The sequence below is a fragment of the Electrophorus electricus genome, chromosome 7, assembly GCF_041902795.1.
Source record: "Electrophorus electricus isolate QZ-2024a chromosome 7, ASM4190279v1, whole genome shotgun sequence".
Lineage (NCBI taxonomy): Eukaryota > Metazoa > Chordata > Actinopteri > Gymnotiformes > Gymnotidae > Electrophorus > Electrophorus electricus.
The window spans coordinates 29672501-29697234 of NC_137503.1; the positions used below are offsets into that span (position 1 = coordinate 29672501).

At 42.9% G+C, this 24734-nt stretch overlaps 1 protein-coding gene across 15 annotated transcripts in view; it reads right to left on the minus strand.

Moving 5' to 3' along the window:
• Positions 1–24734, minus strand: part of ppp1r13bb (protein phosphatase 1, regulatory subunit 13Bb) — a 47207-nt gene that overhangs the window by 12173 nt on the left and 10300 nt on the right. For 4 of the 15 annotated variants that reach the window (XM_081716941.1, XM_081716942.1, XM_081716944.1 and 1 more), the window contains 9 exons: positions 18305–18452; positions 15908–16027; positions 15137–15207; positions 4204–4305; positions 2603–2777; positions 1750–1946; positions 1163–1327; positions 642–822; positions 1–59 (listed from right to left, as the gene is read on the minus strand). The exon at positions 1–59 is cut by the window's left edge and continues 94 nt beyond it. In XM_081716941.1, the coding sequence (XP_081573067.1) occupies positions 1–59; positions 642–822; positions 1163–1327; positions 1750–1946; positions 2603–2777; positions 4204–4305; positions 15137–15207; positions 15908–16027; positions 18305–18452 (1218 nt within the window). Of the gene's footprint in view, positions 60–641; positions 823–1162; positions 1328–1749; positions 1947–2602; positions 2778–4203; positions 4306–7626; positions 9001–11672; positions 14382–15136; positions 15208–15907; positions 16028–16797; positions 16823–18304; positions 18453–24206; positions 24408–24734 lie in introns of those variants that run through there. The other 11 variants (XM_081716940.1, XM_081716937.1, XM_081716938.1 and 8 more) reach the window with 11 other exon arrangements.

Genomic DNA, 24734 nt, shown 5'->3' on the forward strand with positions numbered 1-24734 from the left:
GTCCACTATGATGTCTAAATCAGAGACCTTCCAGGGCCCAGGCGGTTTTCTCACGCCATCTGATCATAAGCCCCGCCCCACAGAAAGCATGACAACATAGAACAGGCAGGTGAGAGAGAGAGAGAGAGAGAGAGAGAGAGAGCGAGAGAGAGAGAGAGAGCGCGATACATACACATAGCACAGAGCAGAAGATCACACAAGAGGTTAGAGGAAAAGAGAAAGAAGGAAATCAAAATCATCAAGTTCCAGTAACCGAGCCTCAACAGACTCACACCATGGTCTAAAAGACCCTGTACCTTTCCATTGGGTAAAAACAGTCAAGAAATAAGATTTAAATTACTGCACGAACTGCATGTTTGCTCAAAGTCTCCCTCTGCTGGACACAGAGGATTCTTGCACTTAACGACCATTGTGAACCAGAAATCATACACAAAACCTGACAAACAGGATTACCTTCACATATCAAGAGAAGAGGCTTTACATCAGCTCATAACTGAACACGTAAGTGCACAGAAACGGGTCAAAAATGAAGGGTAAAATACAAATACCATTTTGAGACAAAAACGAAGAAATTGTACCTTCATCTCCAAACAAATATTCTCAGTTCAACAATTATGGAAGAATAATATTTTAAGACTGACCTGATTTGGATCGAGCGTGGTTGGCTGGCGCATTCACGCCCAGCGTCTGAGGTTTGAGGGGCTCTGGGGGCATCACGTAGGCATTCTCTGGCCGTGACGGGACCTGGATGTAGGGCCCCACGGCTGCCACACGACCTGTGCTGCCAGGTTGGGGGGAGGGAGGCTCGCTCGCTCGGTTCAGCTGTAGACAGACAAAAAGAGAGAGAGAGAAACAAACAGTAGAGTTGGAGAGAAAAAGAGGGGGTGAGAGAGAGGAAATGTACAGTAAAGTAAGAGGGGAAAAAAGGGTGAGTGGGAGACAAACAGTAGAGCGGGAGTGAAAAGGTCAACTCATCAGCACCTTCCAAAAACACACAAAACGCTTCCATCACCCTCTGCTTTATCATTTTCAACTGTGTCAAACTCTACACGTCATACTATTAATTTTGACCTACAACAAAAGACCTGTGTGTGTGTGTGTGTGTGTGTGTGTGTGTGTGTGTGTGTGTGTGTGTGTGTGTATGCTACACTCCTGGCCTTACTGGCAGGTTCTCTTTTTGACGTGCCTCAGCTTTTTTCTTATAGAGGCGTTCCCGGAGCTCGCTGATGCGCTTGTCCATTAGTGTCACCTCCATGTTGCGTTTGTTTAGCAGCTCCTTCTGCTGCTGCAGCTTACTGTTCTGCTCCTGGTTCAGCTTGTTACGGATCTGACGTGCGCGCGCGCGCACACACACACACACACACACACACACACACACACACACACACACACACACACACACACTCACAATCATTACAATGGCCACCCAATGGCTAATATAGACATTCAGGGTGTGAATTAATTTGATAGGCATTACAAGTGACAGGCATTATAACTTCATGTTATTCAAAGTGACAACGGCACTGGGCTTGTTACATTAGAGGAGTACTGATTTGTTGAACAAATGCCCATGCAACAATTCACACTTTCACCTGTTGGGGGAGCAATATGATCATGTTATAATAATCATCAAACCAAGCTTCTGTGATTATATCACAGATATTGTTGAAGAAAAAAAAGTGCTTTTTTTGTTTGGGTTTTTTTTTTGGGGGGGGGGGGGGGGGGGGGTACTCTTTGGCGCATGCAGACCTGAAGTTCCTGGTAGAGCTTGCGGAGCTCCAGGGCAGCAGTGCCGGTAATGTGGCCCCCCAGGCCCTGCAGGCCGTTCAGTTTGCCCCTGCGCAGGTCCTCCAGCTGTTGGCTGAGCTGGTCCACACGCAAAACGGCTGCCTGCAGCTCTGCCTGCTTCTCCTGGAACAGCCCGCTGAAGTGCTCGATCTCCGCCGCTAGCACACACACACGAATGCACACGTCAATGCACACACACACAAATGCACTGGTGCCACTCTAAATCTCGCTCTTAGTAGTTAATAATTCCATGAAAATTTAATGCATGGTTCACATGCCAGGATACATGACAGCATATTCTGCTCTACAGTTGTTGCTAGGTTACAGAATCCAAGGTTCAACATTGAGAGGAGAAAACAAAAGGGAACATCATAAGAGACAACTTCTGTAAGCCTGTCACATGAAATGCACATCAGCTAATTAACTAACTGATAAAATAAATCAAGATAAAACATTTTATCAACCAGCCAAATAGTGGTGAGCTAAGACTACTGATGGCCTATATTTAATTGCAGTTAAGAATGTGCGTCACTGGAGCTCATTCCCAGTAGCCACACATGCTTGTGCACTGGGAAACATCCTTACAGCCCAGGATGGGCTCATATGGACTCAAGTGTGTGGGTGACTTTCCCATCTGTGACTGTGGGTTGTATTCACTAGATGGGGAACTAACCTTGAGCTTAAGAACATTCAGTATCTTCAAACCCAAGAGTATGTGAGGACTTGGTTGAGTGTAATGCTTATAAGGGTGACCAGCAGTGACTTCCTTTTCAAGCATGTAACAAAGCGGAAGGGTGTGTAAGAAGGCACATACACAGGTTGCCATTGATGACCTTGCTGTAGTCCACCTGGCCCCTCATGGCACGGATCTTTTTCAGTTTGGTCTCTTGGCTCTCCACGCGCTCCTTCAGCCTCTGCAGCTTCTCCGTTTCAGACACAGCCTGTTGCTGCCGTCGCTCCTGCTGCTTCAGGTACCGCAAACGCTGCTCCTGCACGTGCATGCACACACGGGGAAGGGTAAGACAAGAAAACAGCTACAAGTCTAAGAATTTAGAGTCAAGAGAAATCCGACACGTACGTGCAAACTCACTCGCTTGCACATGTTTACAGGCACCCGGCCACATTACAACCCACCCCACTCTCATCTGGAAAGCGGCTTAATGACTTCCACTGTCTATGGAGCATGAGAAATGTAGGCGGAGAGATGCGTCAATAACTAAAGTGGAAATGCTGCTTAAATGACTACAGAGGGTTCAGAGGCACATGCATGTAACGAATTCAACTCAAGAGGCGTAACCGCACACAGAGCCACACGAACAGGGAGCAGAGTGCCACTCTTGAGTGGTGCAGCTAAATATAGCCCAGGCAGTAGAGGCCTCAGTGGCTGGAAGCTCAGTGGCATCGTAGTCCCATGGGAAAATGGTCCCTCTTGAGCCACAGCTGCTCTAACATCTGGATCAGAACCTGACTCCGCTCTCATCTTCCGAGAGCTGCAGCCAGGGCCGAGCTGCTCCTGGGTCCAGAACCTCGGCGCAATCAGCGCTTGTTAAGTTCACCCATTCCTCGTGTTGAGTTTTGCACCGAATGGGAGAACAGGAGCTCGGTAACTATTTGGCGAGATCCACTGAGAAATGCCTGTGGCGGCAGGCGGGGTGCACTGATAACACTCGCTGCATTGCTGGCTTTGCCTCCGTTTTCTGCTGCAGTTCTGAGTGCTAACATCACCGCAGCGATAAGTGGAGATGAGCTCATCACCTGAGCACACGCCACTGTAAACACCCACTGGGAGCACTGATGACAGCCCATGGCTGAGCTCACACACTTAAAATATGTTACACTCTGCATACAAAAACCCATTATGCCCTTTAAGCTATGTGTGCAGTGGACATCTGGAATCTTTCTTGACAACAGCATAGAGGGTGAGTGTTCCGTAAACTGCAAATTACTGCCAATACACTTGCAAGCTCAACAATCCTTATTTTAGACTGAAATGAAAAGCATTTTTTCACGGGAACTTGGGAACGATGCCCAGACATTATAAAATGACAAACAGACCAATTCTGGCTAAAGTGAACTGTAACTGACGTCTGGTCAACATCCATCCAACAACGGACAAACAGGCTCACGATCATATCTTGTGCGATTACTGCTCTTCAGACATCATACCATTCCTACTACAAACTTAAGATTTAATACTAACAGTGAAATTGTTCAGGCAACAGCTGCGACTAGTCTTGGCACAACCCCCCGACAAACAGTGCTTTCAGCAGGAATGAAACCTACTGCTCTTTTCCTCAACAACAAATCGTCCAGCAGCGCTAGACCTGCGCTTGGTTTCCAGGGCGACAAAAAATGCACTTCCCAACACACAGAGAAAGAGTGGGACCACCCGTAGCACGTGTCTGCGGGGGTTACCTTGGCGACAAGCATCTGCTGCTGAGCCTCGATCTGCTGCTGCTGTCGCGTGGCCATCTCCTGCAGTTCGGAGAGGGTCAGCTCCACACGCGAGCTGCCCACCTGCAGAGGGGGCGGTACAGGGGACGTGGCAGAGAGAGGCGGACGGTTAATCACGAGGAAAAAAGGCCAGGCAAGCTTGGGAAGGGAGGGAGCAACAGGAAGGTTAATTTTGGAAACCTAAGTGACAAAAAAAACCCCACACACCCACACTCCATTAAGTTAGGTGAGCGCTATGTTCTATTTACAGCACCCAGACAGCCACAACACAGCATCTACTTGGACTGGGAACGCCTTGCTTGGACATGCAAATCATAGACGACTGTGCGAAAGAAACTGGGGGCGGCGAGGGGGAGGGAGGTGTGGAAAGAGAGACTGAAAGAAGAGAAGAAAGTGAGTGAGGGAGAAAGAGAGAGAGACAGAATGTGAGCGAGAGAATGAGACAGAGCTCTTGTGTTTGCCATCTGCAGTGCTCAGTGTAGTGAGAATAGGGTGTGAAATGACCTGTGGCTACGTAAACACTCATGGCTTAATTATAGGCGGAGTGCTAACGCTAATCTAGGGCCGCTCTGCTCTGTGCTGAGCTCATCAGAGGGAGGGATGACTCTGCTTTCAGCTGAGAGCAGGTAAACAGGCCTGTGTGAGGGGCAGTGAGCAGGTCCCCAGACTCGTCACTTTGCATTCTGGTTGATAAGAGGGAGCTGTCCATCACAGCCCCTATCACCATGCTGTCGTCATGGCAGCAGAGAAGAACAGCCATGCAGTGAATAGTTAATAAATAAATAAATAAATGAAGGAATAAATAAATGACTAACAATCTAATTCAGACAACACACATTTGCTTCCACAGACAGAAATTTAGATACACCGATACACCACCAATGGCAAAAACAAAGAGGACTATGGAAACATCAGAATAATGAACTAGAGCTTGGCCAGTGACTGAGATTCATATTCAGACACTGCATACAAGCAGGTGTTCCTGGACAAAGTCCGTGTCTCAGCTAGCTGGCTACCCTTTGGCACAAAAAAAAACAAAACAAAAAAAAACTGATGAGTGAAGATGCTCTAGAGGCTGACTAGTTGAAGTTATGCCAATAGGCGATCAATTTGCACCCCCCCCTTTGAGACTTGTGCTGCAAAGTCATGATGAAAGGGTGAGTGAAAGAGAGAGAGAGTATGATATCTGCACCATTTTCAGACTAAACCAAAAAAACTCACAGGAAATGGGACTTGATGGTAACTGGATGGTACATCCTGTTATTACAAAACTTGGAATGCCCACTTTTCTTGGTTGCCGTGGTTGTCATCATTAAGTCCCTGCTAAATCTGCATCAGGGTTCAAGTTTCTTGTAAGAAGCATTTACCTCCTATTCATAAAGTTACTGTGGCAATAATTAGCTCACTGTTGTCAACTTACCGCTGCACTAAAAAGTCACCTGTGTCCTAGGTGAAAGCAAATCAAAATTGACATGTAAATGAAGGCATATTCCACAAAGATTCATGCCAAGGCAGAAGACTGACAAACATTGCATTAATGCATTTGCATTGTAATGCATTGGTAACTTTCACCAAGATAGGAACTGTATGATTGCGCAGAGTTGATGACTTCAGTACTACTACTATATCACGGCAGAGCAGTCTCTCGCCAATCTTAGTTTTTTCTTCTGTTTATACCTAAATTGGTATTTCTCACGACAAATGTCTGTAGCATTCTGGGAGACTGCTCAAGCAAGTCTCCGTCCTGTTCATATGGCCTACAGCAGTTGTAGTTTGCCATCATGCTCACTCCAGACCAAAAATGGGCCGTTTAAAAAAATAAAATTGTCATCTAGCTATGTAGATGCATGTGCAGAATTTTGTTGATTTTCATATGTAAATCAAGCATCATTTGAGAAAAGATCAACCAATCCACATCAGCTTCTTACAGGAGACATATCATTGGACAGGTTCAGGTGGTATTTGTGGAGCAGTGTTGAATGAATCTAATGTCATATGCAAATTAAGACACAGTGTGGTAGTACAATGTATCAAGCAAACACCACACCGGCAATGAACATTTATGAATGAGGATGTTTGTTTGAGGCGCTACTTTCTGTTAACTACAAATCTGGCAGCCGGTTTTATGAACTTGGCCCATTATGTTCTGCACATCAAAACGCAAGGGAGATTTTTCTCTTCTCCTATATGTCTTGCATCTTTTGATCAAAGCTTTACAGCTGTTGTCTTTACAGTTGCACTACCACTGGGGAATAGCCTTTTAGGTACGATGTTCGATTTCCCACCGTGAGCTGTGCTACTTGGATGTCCTAACTGGAACCCACACATGCAATCAGACTGCGAGAAGGAGGAAGTCCGGCAGAGAGTGAAGCTTGGACACTTACACAGGTTACAGAACCATGTGACCTGCGAGCACTACTCAGCCAGGGTGCCACTAATTCTACATGGCTAAAATAAGATGTGAACACAATGGGGCAGAATTAGTTTTGTGACATCCAACCAATTCTGAGTGTGCATACATGTATGTGCTTGCACGCAAAAGTGTTACTGAATGAAAATTGAAAGGAAAGCTAGCTTTATCGACATAAACAGCAGAACAGGAAGTGAAATTCCCACACAATTCAGCAGAGGATAATTATTTTACAATGTTCAAAATGTTACGTAATCCAAACACATGTTTGTAATTGAGTGCTATAACTCAACTTACTGGTTATATCACTGTAATAGTCATCAATCAATTCTCATATAATAACATATGGTAATAACTGTCATGCAAAGGTTTGGAGATTTAGAGCATTGTTGGGTCACCCACAGCCAGGGGCTAAATCTATTTATAGCCAAACTAATATCATCTATTCAGATAATTCATATGTTATTGACATTTATCTTAATGAGAAATTTGAGATATATGCTGTATGTGTTTTGCATATGATTCTTATATTCAACTTCTTTTTTTTTTCCCCCCCAGAAACAGCATCATAATCATGCATTTGGACACTGATTATGTCACAAAAAATGCAGGCACGACGGCAGCTATAAAAGTCAACTTAACATGGCTTTATTTGAAGCTTTACAATTGTCACTTCAAGTTCAAATGAGTGTGAGAGTGCTGTCTGAGCAGAAGGTAAAATATTTTTTTGTGATAACCTTCTTTCTTGAGGTAACAATCCTTGCTTCAATATATAAACACAGAAAACAACACAAAATGAATATTTCACAACTGATGTCCAATCTAATCTATAGCAATGCATCTTTATATCACATAACTTAATGTAGATTAATTCTGATGAAACCTGCAGCATCTACTATGCCTATGTGGTTATATCATACACCCTCATATACTTTAAATATGTCTAGTAGACAACGTGCAGTGAAAGAATGTACCTGCTGAGCGTTTCCCCATGTTATTCTGCAGGAGCGCACTTTTATTTTACTGCAATGCCCCGCGGCCGTCATATCTTGTATTGCCTCCATGTGTTTAAATTCCATCTCGCAACCGTACATCCAGCAATTGCGAAGTTACTTAAAAGGTGTTTAAATAGGCAAAAGAGACAAACAAAACAAAACCTACGAATGCAATTTGAATAGCACGAAAACGTCGCTGCGCGTTAAGAGGTACGCGCCTGCCTTTCACCAACTCGTAGGGGATTAGTGACTCCCTCCACGCCAACTAACGCTCTCGGCACTAAACAGCACTCACTAACGGTTAGCGATCGAGACAAACACGTCTACCGAGGCGCGACCAGGTGCAAATCAAATGAATGAAAAAAAATAAATAAATAAATATATATATATATATATATATATATTTATACACACACACACACATATAACGTCATTTTAAAATCGGCACGACGTACTGATTTTTGTTATCACAGTAACAATACATATAGCCGCTGTATTTCCCCCTTACTGAAGTAACTCGTACACTCAGCTCAGTAGACCGCGTCGCTCACAGGCGTTTCATTTCTTCTTTATGTTGTCGCTTGAATGCGGACCGTATTATTTTGTATTGCATAGGATCGTCATTTATAATTCTCAGATATATATCAAATGACCAGAGATCAAGTTTGTGCTAAAAAGATAAATAACGACGGAGATAAATAATGACTTATATTTACAAATGAGACATCCACAAATCCTCACATCTACAAATCACTTTTAACTAGCCAAATTACTGGTAAAATTTTTAACACGACAGAATGCATTTTACTATATTCCTGAAAACCTGCTTCCATTAAATATTTAACCAGTTCTCCAAAATAAAATGAAATGTCTGGAACCCTTAATTTGCCATATTACAAATTACATGAAGCCCTAAGATAATCGTAACTCCAAGATGATAACTGTAGCTTTAAGTAATTGCTACTGAAGTTCACAATAGCTCAATAATTATCCATTCTGCTGCATACAGTAGATTCCTCAGTGCCCTGGTTCAGCAGTATTCACAGTCTGTAGGCACCAGCAGCCCTCTGGCCAATCACAAGCTGAAAGTCTGTTAACTGTTTCGCCTTAATCTGAGAAACTGTATGAATTCCATCACAAATGCTATTTTGCACAGTCAGTGCAGCTAAAGTATCTTATTCTAAAACAGTTAATTGTAAAATTGCTTATTAAATCATACAAATCTTGACAAAAGCCAAGAAACGTATGGGTCCAGTACATGCCCATTTAAAAAAGTTTTTAGCTCAGCTCAGCACAACTTAGCAGAGTTCATGATCAATAATGACACACTTTTGTTCTCTCAGCAGGGTGAACTTCATGGCACACCTCCAGATTTCATTACCACAGAAATGACCTGACTCAGTCTGCATTGGGAGCGAGTCAAGGCTTAAAAGGCGACCATGTCAGCCCGTGTTTGCAAACACAGCGGACCCTGTATATCGCAGTAACACAGCCACCAAAGCGAACGTCTCCTTGGCAATGCGGCTCAAAGGAACAGCATGCAGAGCAGACTGATTGGATTATCTGCATGTCCTGAGGGTGGGGCAACCTTCATTTTTCCATAGTCTCTATAAAGTCTCTGTCAAGGTCTGGCCTAACCCTGCCTGGTCTCTCACTCCCACTCTCCCTTACCAGATGCAGTTGTGCAAACACTGACGGCCATCTCTAGGGAACAGAAGAGCAGGCTGTGACCGCAGGCATCAGTATAGGAGCGAAACCTGATACATGTTTAAACAGGAATCCAGACATGAGAGCACATATCGGGGAGAGCTGAAACTGATTTACAGGACCATATACAGTGCTCACCTACAGTGCTGACTGGATATTCTATCCACGTTAATACAAGGAAATACAGGGAATGCAATTTACAGCAAAAGAAGATTTGGATGGTGCTTTTCATATCGTATCTACCGCCAACTAGCATTTCAACAGGCACACGAGCTGGGGGGGGGGGGGGGTGTATTTTCTTTTTCGGTTTCTTGGTCACACATGCAGGGAGTAACCCAACCCATATGCAGACAGTAACCCAAAAAGTGACAAAAGGAAACAGGTCAGTGGGAAGCTTTGGTAGACACAGAGCTGGTGCCTTCTCTAGAGCCCATGGCTATGTTCTACACAGCATGAGACACTGGTACGGTCAGTTGATCATGAGAAACTACAATCCCAGTGCAGTGGAAGGGTGGAGCGCCATGTCCAGAGGCCTTCCTTACTGCAGCATTGCATTTGATTGCTCATCCCGAAGGTAGCAACCAAGAAAAAAATAATCCAGAAAGAGTACTCAGCATGAAGACTGAATGTAGAGTAGATGGAGTAAGTCCTATTTTCAACATTCATCTGGCAATAAACATACAAGTGGAATAGTTTGATTTCCAAACCTACAACCTAGCAGACTATTCACCAAAGTCATTTTTGTTGCACATAAGCACCTAAAGCGGCAGTAGGTCTGTATCTCATCCATGGCCTCTTATTAATGGCCAGTATCTGACCACAGCACACTTTTTGCTGGATATTTTGGGGTCTTCCAGCCAAATTACTTTCTACCCACCAAAATGATAAGTAATTAAGCATCCAGAAAGTGTATGAACAAGGCAGGGGACTCAAGGTAGGTGGCTGGTGAGTGGATTAATTGTTTAGTTTCATTATGTTTAAAGTATGAAAGAGCAGCATGAAAAATCATCCAGAAATGCCAACAAGGCCATTTAACGTGAGGCCTGACTGAGCAGGGGTTGCTGACTAGCTCACTAAATCTGCTGCATTCTGGAAAAATTGCACACTGCACATCATTTTTGTGGATACTTACAACTTACGCAAACCAAACCTGGCTGGAGACCTTTACTTGCATGTCAGCAATGAGCCTCTGTACTAATTTAGATGGGTCTGAGGGCAGACATGTTAGCTGTAGGCTGTGAGAGCAGACAAATGCCGTACCATTTTTTGAAATAAAATGTCAGGGATTCTAAGAACAGATAAAATAACACAAAGAAATGTGACAAGGAAAAACCACAAGGCTTTTAAGTCCCACAAATACATCTATAAATTATGTTTAGTAAAAACTCATGACATGAAAAACTTGAATGAAAAATTGTCTTGCCATAAGGCTTAGTTCTATACAGTAGTCAGATACTGGCATCACATTAAGAGCTATTCAAGTCTTACAAAAAGCATCAAAACTGCACAGGGACTGCTTTTCATGCCAAGATCATCTGTAGTTGGCCAGGAATGTACAAGTTCTGGCAGGCTGGCTAAACCCACATCCACAAACAGAACTTAATTAATAACACCAAAATTGTGTTCCCATTTAACACGTTTTTAAAAATCCAGAGAACTGATCAACAATATGCTACAGATTATACAACAATAAAACTATAATATTAAAAAAGGGTTCTAAATTATCTAACAATAATATCTCACAAAAAACCCCCAACAAACCCCCCCCCCAAACATAAGCAGTCATTGCTTAAGATTGACTGCATTTTTTACATGCAGTTTTACTAGTTTAGACACGGTGTGAGAGATCTGAGGAAAAACACTGGGAGTATAAAGAAAAGCCTGAAACATGCGATCCCTGCAGAGAGAATCTGCCCACACAGACAAAGACTGCTTCAGCTCTGTCAGAGTTATACTGCCCACACGGTCCTGAGTGCTGCAGCTCCATAGCCCATGCTCACGATGGACAGCAGGCCCACACGCAGCAGAAATGGCCTTCGTATGAACCTGCAACCCTCAAACAGCCCGAGTATACTCCTTTCATCTCTCACAGAGCTTCAAATTTTCCCCATCACTTCACTCAGCGGGGGCTTAGCCTGCAAACTAAAAACAACCACCACCACCACCACACTAGCCAGCAGGACTACAAAGGTAATATCATACGGATGACTTAAAATAAGGCAGAAAGGTACGCAATCTAAACAACACAACAGCTTAACAGTGCATGAAACAGGGACATATTAGCTAGCTGTTCCAACAGGGAGCCGGAGTAGCCTTACCTCACGTTCTGCTTGCCCCTCCCAACACTCAGAGCAGATCTGCCTGTGTAGGTGCTAGGTCTGCCGGGCCAAGTGTGGATGGAGAGATGGACAAATGGCAAGGACGAATGGAGAGAGAGCGGAGAGATAAGAGTGCAGAGACAAGTAAAAAAGGCTAATGAGTCTGGGGAAGACGAGCTAGGAGCAGAGCACCACCGGCACAAGGTAGCGCCAGCGCACCAGGACACCCATGGAGGGGCCGAGAGAGAGAGACGTACACAGACAGGGTGCACACGTGTTAACGAGTGAAGTGATGAGAGGGAATGTGAGGAGGAGACCACCCACTGGCATTTGAAGGGAGATGGGCAACTCCCATTTAGGTTAAGTGTGTGTCCAGGGAGCACAGGAGTGAGGAGTGAGACTATGACAGATGTCAAGTAAGTGTGTGTGTGTGTGTGTGTGTGTGGGGTGGGGGGGGGGACGACAGAGGAGGTGACAAGAACACTGAGGGTCTTAAACTGTAAAGGAGCAACAGGACAATAACACCACAAAAAACCCCCAAAAAAAACAAGCAACCAGGCAAGCCTTTGTTTTATAAAAAATATTAACAGCACACCAGAAAAGCTTGAATGAAGCAAGGAGTTTGAATGGTCTTCCACGTCTCACCAATAGTCACGGCATGGCAAGGAAAGTTTATATAGCACCTTTCATATACTGAGATCGAAATGCCTTACAAATGAGAAAATCCAAAGAGAATTAAATGTAATTAAGTTTAACAGGATGCAAAAGGAATACAAATTAAAAGCTTGATTAAAACATGATTAAAATATTATTTACAGAGATGAAACGAAAAATTAAATAAAAAGTGAATTATCAAGTTTTCTGTAGAGTGCAAAACCATTAGTCTGGTTCATACTTTACAGCTGTTAGTTATAGACACAGTTAACAATAAATGTTAAACACAAAGTCCTTTGTAACAATCCTTTGTAACATAGGCTTTGCCCAGAGTGCTTGACTGCAGTGTCCAAGAAGCCACCAAGCCGCCAACATGTTAAAATGAGTCCTATCTTTAAATGTTGCATGGCTAGGTAGTTAGGAAATGTGCTTGGCTTGCTAATAGCGGCTCGTGTCTGCAAGCCCTGAGCAGCAAAAATCTATTTTATCCCCCTCTTCCACACTAAGCAGATTGTGCCAAATTAAGAATTACAATAATCACCATATAATTAATCACCACCATAAATATTGTCATAAACAAAATCACAAGAGTCCATTTTACAAGCCAAGTTAGGATTAAAACACATCCCCAACAAAGCAACATGCTAATGTTTGGGAAAATAATTTTTGGACTGAATCTTCCCATATAACTACTTACGTGATGAATGGGAAAACAGTGATCACTCTTCACAGGCTGCAAAGTGTTTATTGGGTCTTCACTGGCAGCCCATTTCAGGTCTACTGCTAAGTACTGTGCAGTTGTGCTGAGAGCACTCACACACGCACAATTCAACAATAAGACCCAGTTAGTCAGTCATTTTCATCAGAGAGCAAAAATGCCACTTCTAGGCTGCCAAAAATAACCCATCTCTTATGAGGTTCACCTGTACAGAATCTCTCTTGTTCTCTCTCCGTCTCCGACACACACACACACACACACACACACACACACACACACACACACACACACACACACACACACACACACACACACACACACACACACACACACACACACACACACACACACCATATTACTGCTAATCATGAGTACAGTCCATGTGCCTGCTGAGGTTAGTGCACAGCAGAGTAGGAAGGCATTACTTTAAGTATGGGGATGTGCTGAATGAAGCTTGGTCATGTTTATGGGAGAGGCAGGCAAAAACAAGGCTCTGGGAGTTAACCAGCAGCAAGGCGTCATGCGGTTAAAGAGCCCAATCCAACACAGCAGTCACAGCAGACTACTAGCTCTGACTGTAACAGACACTCACACTCATCTTCCTGCTGTTCACACTGAAAAATACACAGCACCGACTGAGTGTGCTTCAGGACAATAACACATTTAAAACTGTGTGACAACTATAAAGCAAGCTAAAGACCAAAGACCAAGTACCAAGCAAAATGTCAATACCATGTGTGCATCAGCCTATTCTGGAAGCTCAGGAGCCTGTCAAGTAAAGATTCCATGACATACTGCCCTTCAGCACAACGGCCATACTGAACCAGAGTGGGCAAGCAAAACCACTTAATTAAATCAAGACTAACAATATCAGAGGTGACATTCACATCGGGGGCTTGAGCGATAGTGTGATACAGCCCTGCACAGTCAAGTGGTTTCCCTACGCATCACTCCTGACTCAGTTTTCATGCTCTTCATAAGCCACGCTTAGGACACCCCTGCTGTGTATACAAATACTCAATGGACCGGCAAAGTAAACGGCAACGAAGTGAAAGGAAACTCAAACAGCCGACCTCACTAGCCAAGCCAGCAGGAACAGTAATGCTACTCTCTGGAGACCCCTGGGCCTGTCAGTGCCAGGACAGTGTGCTCATCACCGGTACATACTCTCCATGCATGAACAGTGGCAGCTAGCATATCCTCACTAATCAGCTCCCTAGCTAACCACCTCGAGCAGAGGTAGTGACGCACGACCTCTGCGGTCTGTCACTCCCTCCCTCAAGACACGGAGATAACAGCGGTGCAAAGTGTATGAAACAAAGATGGGATGGGATTGGGGGGGGGGGGGGAGAGATAGAGACACGACATCAGTGGGAGACTCATAAAGAGGCTCTTATCTCCTGCTTTGTTGATCGGCAAGCCCTCTGCCTCCCTTAAGGTAAAATTAGTTCCGCTTCCTGGAGCACTGCTTTTCCCCTGCCAGGATCTGGGCCAGATGGATGAAGACAGAAGGATGCTGAAGGACGCTCTTATCATCAAGTAGATCATGAGGAGAGGAAAAAAAAAGAGAGAGAGAAAAACACCCATCCCAAGAAAAGAATAGTGTGCGCACATATGGAGCACTCCTGCGAAAGCTGCATGCAGAGGGCAGTGCGCAGAGCAAATGCAGCTCACTGTGCTGGCTGTCTCATTAGACAGCTGCAGATGACTTTTGCTAAAAGCTGCAACACTGAAGGGTGCCATTTCAGAAGTCACGACTTGAACGAGCAAATCACTGAACTAGAAATAGCACCTGGACATTAATCAAGCAAGCAAGTCTGAAACTACTGGCGCTTCAATGTAACTTGTACATGAATAGCTCGGATGGTTGACATTCTTCAAACGCTGGTATAGAAGTATTATTGTATGGAAGTGAAAGTGTCATGGCAGACAATCCTCTGTATCAGCAAATCAACATGGCTCATGCCATTACAGGGGTCACCCCTCTAAGACGTCATGTTAAAACGTGTCTGAACATTTGAGTGGACACAGATTTGAAAAGGGTGTGATGTTACAGGAAGGTTTTTAACACGGCGACCCTAGTGGAGCATACCCCGTTCTCGTTGTGTTTATCCGAGCTGTTTCCAGTTCTTCTGCTGGCCTGCTCCTGAGACTGCTGGCTACCTGCAAACACAGGAGAGACCAACACCATGCTGAATTCAGCCAAAGAGAAGCTCCTATACTGAAAGTACTCGAGAACAGTGATGTTTTCATCTTTGCCTGGCGTGTCATTAGAAGAACAGGTTGAAAAGTATGAGCCCTGTCTGTCATTATTATTTCACATATACGCATGCCCGCACATACACACACACACAGTGTAAGAGAAGCAGGAAATGTAGAATCTCAGGACAAGCTTGGATTTTTGCACATAGCATTCAGTAAGCGATCAACAAGTTGCCACAGCTCTGAAGCATATCATACTGAATTCAATACAAATGTAAAAATAAGTAAATAATAAAGTGCGTTAAATATCAGACTGCATATGTGGCATAAGTTCATGAGTGTTGAGACAGCATGGGTGAACCTGTCTAAAAAGGATGCCTGGGGAAACAGATATGCAGTCACATTACACAGCAAGCTTCTTACTTATGGAACCATCACTTAGCTGCTTTCCTGCCCCACATGGAGGGGCAGCAGGATGGCCAAAGTGCCATATTACAATCTGTCCCCAGGCCAGTCATGCTAAATAAAGCTCTGCCTTCATAACATAAAGCAGCAGGAGCTAAATCCAGCCCTGGCCTATGTATGCTTTCCAGAAGGCCAGCAGTCTTACTCGTGTCAGCCAGGGTGTGGAAAGGCGAGCGTGAGCAGCATCGGCGCTCACCTTGGTCACTGCTCTCAGTCGGAGAGTCCTCGTGCCGCAAGAAGAACTTCACTTCCTGCTTCCTGGGGCCCCACTTCTGCAGGTGTTCATACATCATGTGGTCAAAAGGGATCGGCCTCTCTGTGAGGGACAAAGATTACACTTTCAGGGGCCTCAGCAGGAGTATCGGTGATGGACATCATCAGGCCTTCACATGAAAACACAGCTTTCGTATCTCTAGGGACCCGAAGCAAACGGATGTAAGAGCGGGGATAAAACAAAAAATTTAAAAAACGGGTTGAAGGTAAGGACAGGGCAGATGGTGTGTCTCCATCTCGTCAAAGCCAGACATGCTTTCCTGACACTACACAGAGGAATTAAGAAGGGAGACAGAACCACACCCAACAAGGGTGCAGGCACGCGCACACCAGAGATGTAAAGGCCGAATCAAATGTGGCTTCTTGCCAGAAGAACAGAGTGGGTTAAAATATATCATTAAAATATATTCCCGTGTTCAGAGACATCTGGAGCTAAAGCCGAAACACACAGGAGGCGGCCAGACAGAGAGAAACTGAAGATAATCTATTTGCGGGGGAAGGCAAGCACATTGAGGATAAAGTTTCTCTATGTTTATCATGTTTATTTATCTGTTTGAGAGTTTGGGGAGCAGCACAGAACTTTATTGCTCATTAGAATGTTAGGCATTGAACAGCCCAACACTGTTGTTTGCCCTCGTCAACATTTTTCCAAAGACTGGGCCAGTGGGCCACGTTTTTGAACCTACGCCTGCCTACTACCAGTTCCGTCAGTCTGATCTCAGCTCCGCAGGGAAGTCTTTTCTGTTCTTTGGGGGCGGGTGTGGGAGTGGTAGAACTGACTACAGAGTAGCACAAGAACAGCACACTCATCACCTTTAGTCATGCATGCAAGAGTAGGCCGCTGGCCAGGAGTGGTGCAGGGGCAGATGGAGTGACTGGGTGCAGGAGGTGACAAGAACCCATCCACACAGGAAGGGTGGCTTAGTACCAGTATGCAGCAAAGAAGTGATGGACTGCACACAGATGGCATGCTATGAGAGAGCGGAAATCACAGGAATACAAAGTCACAAACTGCAAGACCGTTTGAGAACAGATGGAGCGAGTGGTTGTCTGACAACTTATACATGAACAAAATGCATAAATGTGCACAATGCAATAGGAAATCAGATGCAATTACATTCACACAGCAAACTGCTGGTGGACGGTCATCTAATGCTAAACAAACTACAACTTTCTACAACCTGTACTGGAAGCAAGGGTGCAATCAGGGGGTCATGTGGAAATGAAATTGCTTAAATAGAATTACTAACTCAAAGATGTACAAAGGTTTGGCGAGGTGAGCAGTATTTATGTAACTCTGGCCATATACTGTAATGGGAGGACATTAAATTGAGGCCAGTGGTGTGCTGCAAGCAATCACTGTGACGCACTCTCGAGTAATGGAGTTAGTGTCAGTAGTACGGCTAGAAGCTGCAGTGATGGACATTTTGTTGGACACAAAATGACATTTTGTTGAACATGATGATGAGCACACCCCAAAGAAAGGACTCTGCAAATTACAGAGAGAAGCTTTTTACTTGTAGTTTTTGAAAAGATAAAAAGAAAAAGAAAGAAGAAGATGGAAGAAGAAGAAACATGAACGTGGCAATGAAAACACTGGTATACGTCTCTGGCAATGAGAACTCTGGTATACATCTCTGGTAACGAACACTGGTATGCGTCTCTGGTAACGAGAACACTGGTATGCGTCCCCCCAACAATTTCACCAGAAAGTGTGAAGACTAGTCATGGTAGGTTATAGAATGCTATAGATGATGTGCAGGTGTTAATAAGCACACAATATTTACAGAGACATAACCTACTTACTTATGGCTATGTAGACTTTACATTTACGGAATCTCGCTGATGCTTTTATCCAAAGCGACTTACAATTATGACTGAGTACAACTTGAACAGTGGCAACTTGGCAGTGGTGGGGCTCGAACCAGCAACCTTCCAATTACAAGCCAACTACCTTAACCACTGAGCTACCACTGCCCTGTAAAATTCCTTCTGTGCTCATTTTGTTGGGTCATTGGCTCACAACTTATGTATAAAAGCCAAAATGAATGTTGGCACAAATAAATACTGAGACCAACAAGCAGAGCACAGCACCACACATACAGTGTCCCCCAGGCTGGGAACTGCAAACATATTTCCCCTACAACTATACTGTCAACCTCATTTTAAACATACATATCCACAGATGTGCCCCAAACTCTGCATTCTCCCAGCCACACCCAGATCATGTAATAAAAATATTATCTTTGCAGGCCGGGGGTGAAGTGAAGTGCAGCGGCTATAATGAACAGAAGGTGGCAACAGGAGGAGAGGGACGTACCATTGCCACGCCACACTTCAGCCAGGTGGCAACCACTCTCACCCGGCTCCTTACAGAACTCCACCACATCACGACACGTCGTCTCCGGGGTGATGGGCACCTCCGTCAGTGCCTGCTCACCATCGCTCAGGTACACTGTCAGAATCATCTGGGAGGAGGCGGGAGAGACAAAAGAGGAGAATAATATACATCACATGAATACAAGCTATTCAGCTTATATAGCCCATCATAACGCAGTCCACCGAGAATGTACGGTTTTCATATCCTAGCCTAGCAATAATGCACCGCAATCACAATCATAGTGTGTCTGTGTGCCTTATAAGGTCTATTTACAGAATATTAGTATCTCACACCTTTCATTTTGGGCCGGAGTCCTAATCATTGAGTCTAAAGCTAACTTTCAGAACCTCCATTAACTTTGTAATTTAGTTGTAATGAGCTTCACTCTGTGTGAGAGAGCACCAGGATCTGTACAAGGGTCCAACTCACTCCATCTGTTGAACCACTAGGGGGCAAAAACACCATTTAGACAATTCAGCAATGATTATGACTGGCAGGTACCCAGCAAGCAAACAAAGGGATAGAAGTCTAATACTAAACATTCCTTCATTTGAATCAAACCAAGGGAGCATAAAGACAGCTGGCAGCAGGGCTGAGCTTTGCCCTAAAGCCGTTTCCATGACATGCTAAAAGCCCTGGCAGCCACTCAGCATTAGTCAGAGGTGCTGTGTCATTACTGAAAGATATGGTGTCCCCAGGGAAGCGGCCTCTTTCCTCGATCCACCCACACTGCAACAAGGCACACTGATTAAGGAGGAAAATCAACTAGAATGTGTCAGACTGATTGACAGGTAGTTATCACAGGTCTAGGAGTGACAGAACTGAGCAGTAAGCTATAGTGTAGGGAGGGGAGACGCTGGCGATGTACACATTACTCCTCCCATTTCTCAAGATCCCTGGTGTTGACCGTGGGACACAAGGATATTTACACCAGTGGAACTAGTGTTGGCCTGTGATATTTCGTTTGCCTGTGTCAGGTTATCACGTTATGATAGAGATACACAAGCAGATAAAAATGCGCACACACAAACACACACACAGAGACAAATGGGATCCAAAGTTTTACATAGGCTGTTGGGCTTTGTTAACAATCTGTACCATATGCAAAACAGAAAATAAACAAATTATTCCAAAACCTTCCATTTTCTGTATTTACAATACACTGCAACAACAGATTGCAGTTATAGCATTACCACATGTAAACCCAAATATTCAAAAATGGATGACACAGCAAGGGATTGTGACTAAGATTTCAAATAATAACCTCAAATTTAAAAAAAATCAGAGTGGAATTAGAGGGCCAATATTTGTCTAAACTGACATGGACAATAAAAACACTTGGATGAAAACAGTTTAAATCATTTTGACTTTAATATTTAATTGTAAATGAAAATAATAAATCATCCATAAATGATGATGATCATTCTGCTCTGAAAGTACTCTTTAGGAACATGGCATCATTAATTTTCAAAACAATTGTGTCAACGATGCTGTAAGTGTTTACTAAAGGAAATGGAAGGACTAGTATGCCAACTATTCATTAAGTGAGCCAAAAGATCAGTTTACCTTTGACTACACACGCACACACACGCATGTGGGGCACTGATGCAGAAAGCCACTCCAAGTACAGGTGTATGTAAACATATGAAGAACTCTTTCACTCCAAATATCAAATCAGCTGTCAATAATAAGTATTTGTGAAAATCCTGCCAGGAAAATATCAAATTAACCCGCTGAATACTACAAATCGCAATATCAGAAGGGATTTATACACAGGAATCAGGAACAATGTAGAAATTAATAAATAATATTATTGTTGTTTTTATAAAAACTGATGCGCAGTCAGTCATGCACACAGTGTGCAGGTGTGTGTAGCACAAAAAGAAAATGCTCAAACATACAAAGGGAAAGTACAGTATTGGAGCCCTTTGTCATCTGTGAAAAGCGGGATGATCTTTAAATGCCAAAAAATAAATAAATTAATTAAAAAACAAACAAACAAAAAAAAACCCGACTCAGAGGATTTTCACAAGACTTTAGAAGGATTCAGAGGCTTATGTGCATACACATTCACTCACACACTACCCCAAAACAGACCACATGAGACCAGTATTAAAGAGGCTATGTAACTACAGTCACTGTTAAGGTAAGACTAAATGGAGCTATCTAAAGGCACCTAAATAGAGAACTCAAAAATAATAAAACAATAATAAAATACTTGATGAGCTCATATCTCTATGATAGCAGTTTAAACTTACTGGGCTTGTCTACGTAGTTTACAGCACATTTCTTAACTTGATGACCTTGGTCTAGTTATGATTACAGTTATGTGCAAAATAATAGCAGTCTAACATCACTAATGTATTTAATTACTGATTTTGGCAGAAGAGATAATACAACATGGGAAAAAAAATAATCATGACTAGGTGTAGCCGAATAATGGGCAACCAACAGAATCAGTAGTCATGACATGCACGTTGCTAATTGGGTGTAACTGACTCATTTAATGAAAGGGGTGTGTTAAAAATTAATAGCAGTTTGGAGTTCAATTAGTGAGGTCATGCATACTATGAAGAAATAGGTGTCAATCTTGGCCCTTATTTAAAGAAGTAGGGCAGCAAATGTTGTACCTGCTGGTTTTAGCCAGTAAAATGGCTCATCCCAGACATTGTACCAATGGAGACAGTACTTTGATCAAGAAGTTCATTGGAGAGGGGAAAACGTATAAAGAAGTGCAGAAAATAATTGGCCGCTCAGCTAAAATGATCTCAAATGCTTTAAAATGGCAAACAAAACCCAAAACACGTAGTAGGAAAGGAAATACTACCATCCACATAGATCATATAATAACAAAAATGGCAAAGAAGCATCCAATGATCAGCTCCAGGGAACTCAAAGAAGATCTTAAGTTACCTGAGAGTACTGCAACAATCAGAAGACACCTATGTGAAGCCAAACTATTTGCAAGAAACCCTCGTAAAGTACCATTGCTGAAAAAAAGGTGTGTGTTGGAAAGGTTACAGTTTGCCAAAGAACATGTTGACTGGCCTAAAGAGAAGTGGGACAACATTCTATGGACAGATGAGAGCAAGATTGTTGGGTCTAAAGGCCAAAAAACAGTTTGTGAGATGACCCATAAACACTGAATCCAAGCCAAAAGTACACTGTGAAGACTGTAAAACATGGAGGTGCAAGCATAATAGTTTGGGGATGTTTCTCATACTTTGGAGTCAGACACATTTATCGCATATCAGGCACCATGGACCAGTTTGAATATATCAAAATACTGGAAGAGGTCATGTTGCCTTATGCTGAAGAAGAAATGCCCTTGAAATGGGTGTTTCAGCAGGACAACGACCCCAAACACACCAGCAAGTGGGCAACATCCTGATTCCAGACCACCAAGATTGAAGTTATGAAGTGTCCCCAGACCTCAATCCGATTGAGAATTTGTGGAATGACATCAAAAATGCTGTTTTTGGTGCAAAACCCAAGAAAACAGAAAAACTGTGGAATGTAGTCCAGTCAGCTTGGGCTAGAATATCTGTTCACAGATGTCAGATGTTAGTTAACTCCATGCCACACAGATGTAAAGCAATTATCATAAATAAAGGTTATACAACTAAATATTAGTTCAGTGATCAACAGAAAAACTAAATCTGTAAACAACTTTCAGTTTATGCTGTAAATATTAGAGTTTGTAAATGAAAATGTAGACACTGCTATTTTTTAACAGCCCATTATTCTTTTTTCTTCATTTTCAGTTTAAAAATTTATATTTCGTTGGAATTGAATGTGCAGTGCTCCCAGTGCCTTTGTGTATATGAAAATAAATGCTGTTATGAGGATTGAGCATTTTCTCAGTGGTTTTAAACACACTGCTATTATTTCGCACATAACTGTATGTCTTGCCTGAACTTCCACACTTCTTTGACCCACTCACCATATACACGGGCATGTTTCCAGCGCTGGTCAGAGTGGTCTAAGGCAATTTCACTAAGAAGTAAATGATACAACATTTCTACATAGAAATTATTCTGGCCACATTTCAATGTTCAATACTATGCAGATATTGGAGAGCCAACCCACAATTCATCATGTATAAAATGGAGAGCCATATTAAAGGACCGTAGGACTGTACCAGGTGTTTCATTACTGAAACATCCATAAACTGACAACACAAGTAGAAGCTATGGAATTAAATGGTATAGGGCGATGAAAACGTTTTTTTAAAGCTAGCACTACACTCGTGACAAGAAATTGTAGTTTACTGTTCTTCAGTTTGCCCTAATGTTATTCAAAACAATTAGTAAAATAATATGTTGGTAGAAAAAACTTACACAAATGTTCCCTTTAACGCAAATGTAGTCAGTCAGCCAAGACATGCTTAGTGTAAGAATTTTGTATTGGAGCTATGAAACTAACACAGCTAACAAGAGAAGCTTATTAGGACCTTGCAAACTGCATACCAAAAACATTTGCCTTGCTGTAGACACTTTAAAATGATTGACTTGTGTGGTTTTTGACCCTGTAAAATAGTGAATCATGCGGGTGGCAAAGTCTACTTGAAAACTACTTAATTTGATGTGGTATCAGGCACATATATGATGATTTCTGCAGGCAGTTTGCAGTATGCTAATTGGTGGGCATGAGCATCACTTGAGGTTATTCATGTTAACCTCAAAGCTCCACTGCAAAACTACAAAAAGGAAAACCTTGAACACCAAATGTCTTGACTACTCTTGGGGTAAGAGTCAAACTGTGCAAAACTGACTTTTCATCTACCTATTATTTTCAGTGCCTACCCATGCAGAGAATGTTCTATGACACAGCAAGCAAATTCACAGCTCTGCACTGTGGCAGCGTGGCCGCATCCCAAATACCTGAACACTCCCCACTATACACTCCTCCAAACAGCAGCTTTCCCATAGGGGCTAAATAAATGCAATGTCAAAAGACTGTACTGATGCCATTTTTCCTCTGTGAAGGGGGAAAGGATAAAGAAAAAGACAAATGGGGAGATCAGATTTGTGCTTTTTGTCCACGTGGTTGAGAAGCAGTCCTTCATTGACAATATTAACCAGAATAATGGGGATGAAGAGATTATGACTGCAAGCAAAGATGTGAGAACAGAGAACACACAGTTTCTACTGAGTTCCTCCATCACCATCCTGCTCCCAACGTCATTGCATCACACCGAAACCATTATTATAATAACAGACAATTCTATTACATGGCATAAAACAAGGACCAGTGGAAAGTGCTGGACAATGGTGACTGATGGTTTCATTCATCTGGAAAGAATTGCTTTGTGCATAATTTGAATTATCATCAAATTAGGACAGACACTTTTTAAAAAATCCTGCTTCAGGGTCAATAATCAAGAATTCCATGTCAGTATCGGGCTATATCTATACATTACACATAACATATTATATTCTGGTACTGACATGGATCTATACAACGGCAATATTTTGGACTCATTTCTGATAAATGTACGATTAAAGACTATATTACATGTTTTAAGAATTACAGAAAAAACAGATTAACAGCATACAGAGTAAGATTACTTAAAGTAAGATTAGTAATATTATAGAGTAAAAGCAATTTGGTCAAACGTTATGTAGCAATTAGTTGAGATTAGATATAGACACATCAGACTTTTTATGAATATGAGTGATATTCAACTTAGGCTTACACATGCTGGATTTGGTCGCTGTTTAGTTAATAACTGCTAAAAAGATTTACCCCTTAATAGTACCTCATTTTAAAGATGCATGTCATCACATGCACTGTAATCACATCACCCCCTCCTACGCTGTACGCTAACTAAGAGCATCACCTTAGTCCACTTGAATGCGATCCATCCTCTCCTACCCTGTCTCTTCAGACGTCGAGCACGCTGCTTTCGCCAAGCCTTTTCTTTGGGCAGGCTGACCAGGCCACGAAAGACAAGGTTTAGAAACTTCTTCATCCCGCAGGCATTAGACAACACAGCACAATGGCACAAGTGCTACGACATGCACAACCTCTCTCTCACTCTCCCCATCCCTCACACACACACACACACAAAGTAGTAGGCAAACAGACTTGCGCAAGAGATCCCTGCAAAGAGAAGCCTTTAAGACTCACTGGTATGTGACTGCAGAGAGAGAGAGAGAGAGAGAGAGAGAGAGAGAGAGAGGAGAGAGAGAGAGAGAGACAGAAAGAAGAATTCAGAGTCAGTCTGAGGAGGGCACACTTCTCATCAAGATTGCAAAGGATGTAGCGTCACCAAGCTCCTTCCAGAATTAATCTACTCTAAGCACATAGGAGCCAATGCCACAGAATTAAATGGACTGATGAGACATAATGTGGGATAGACTTTGGT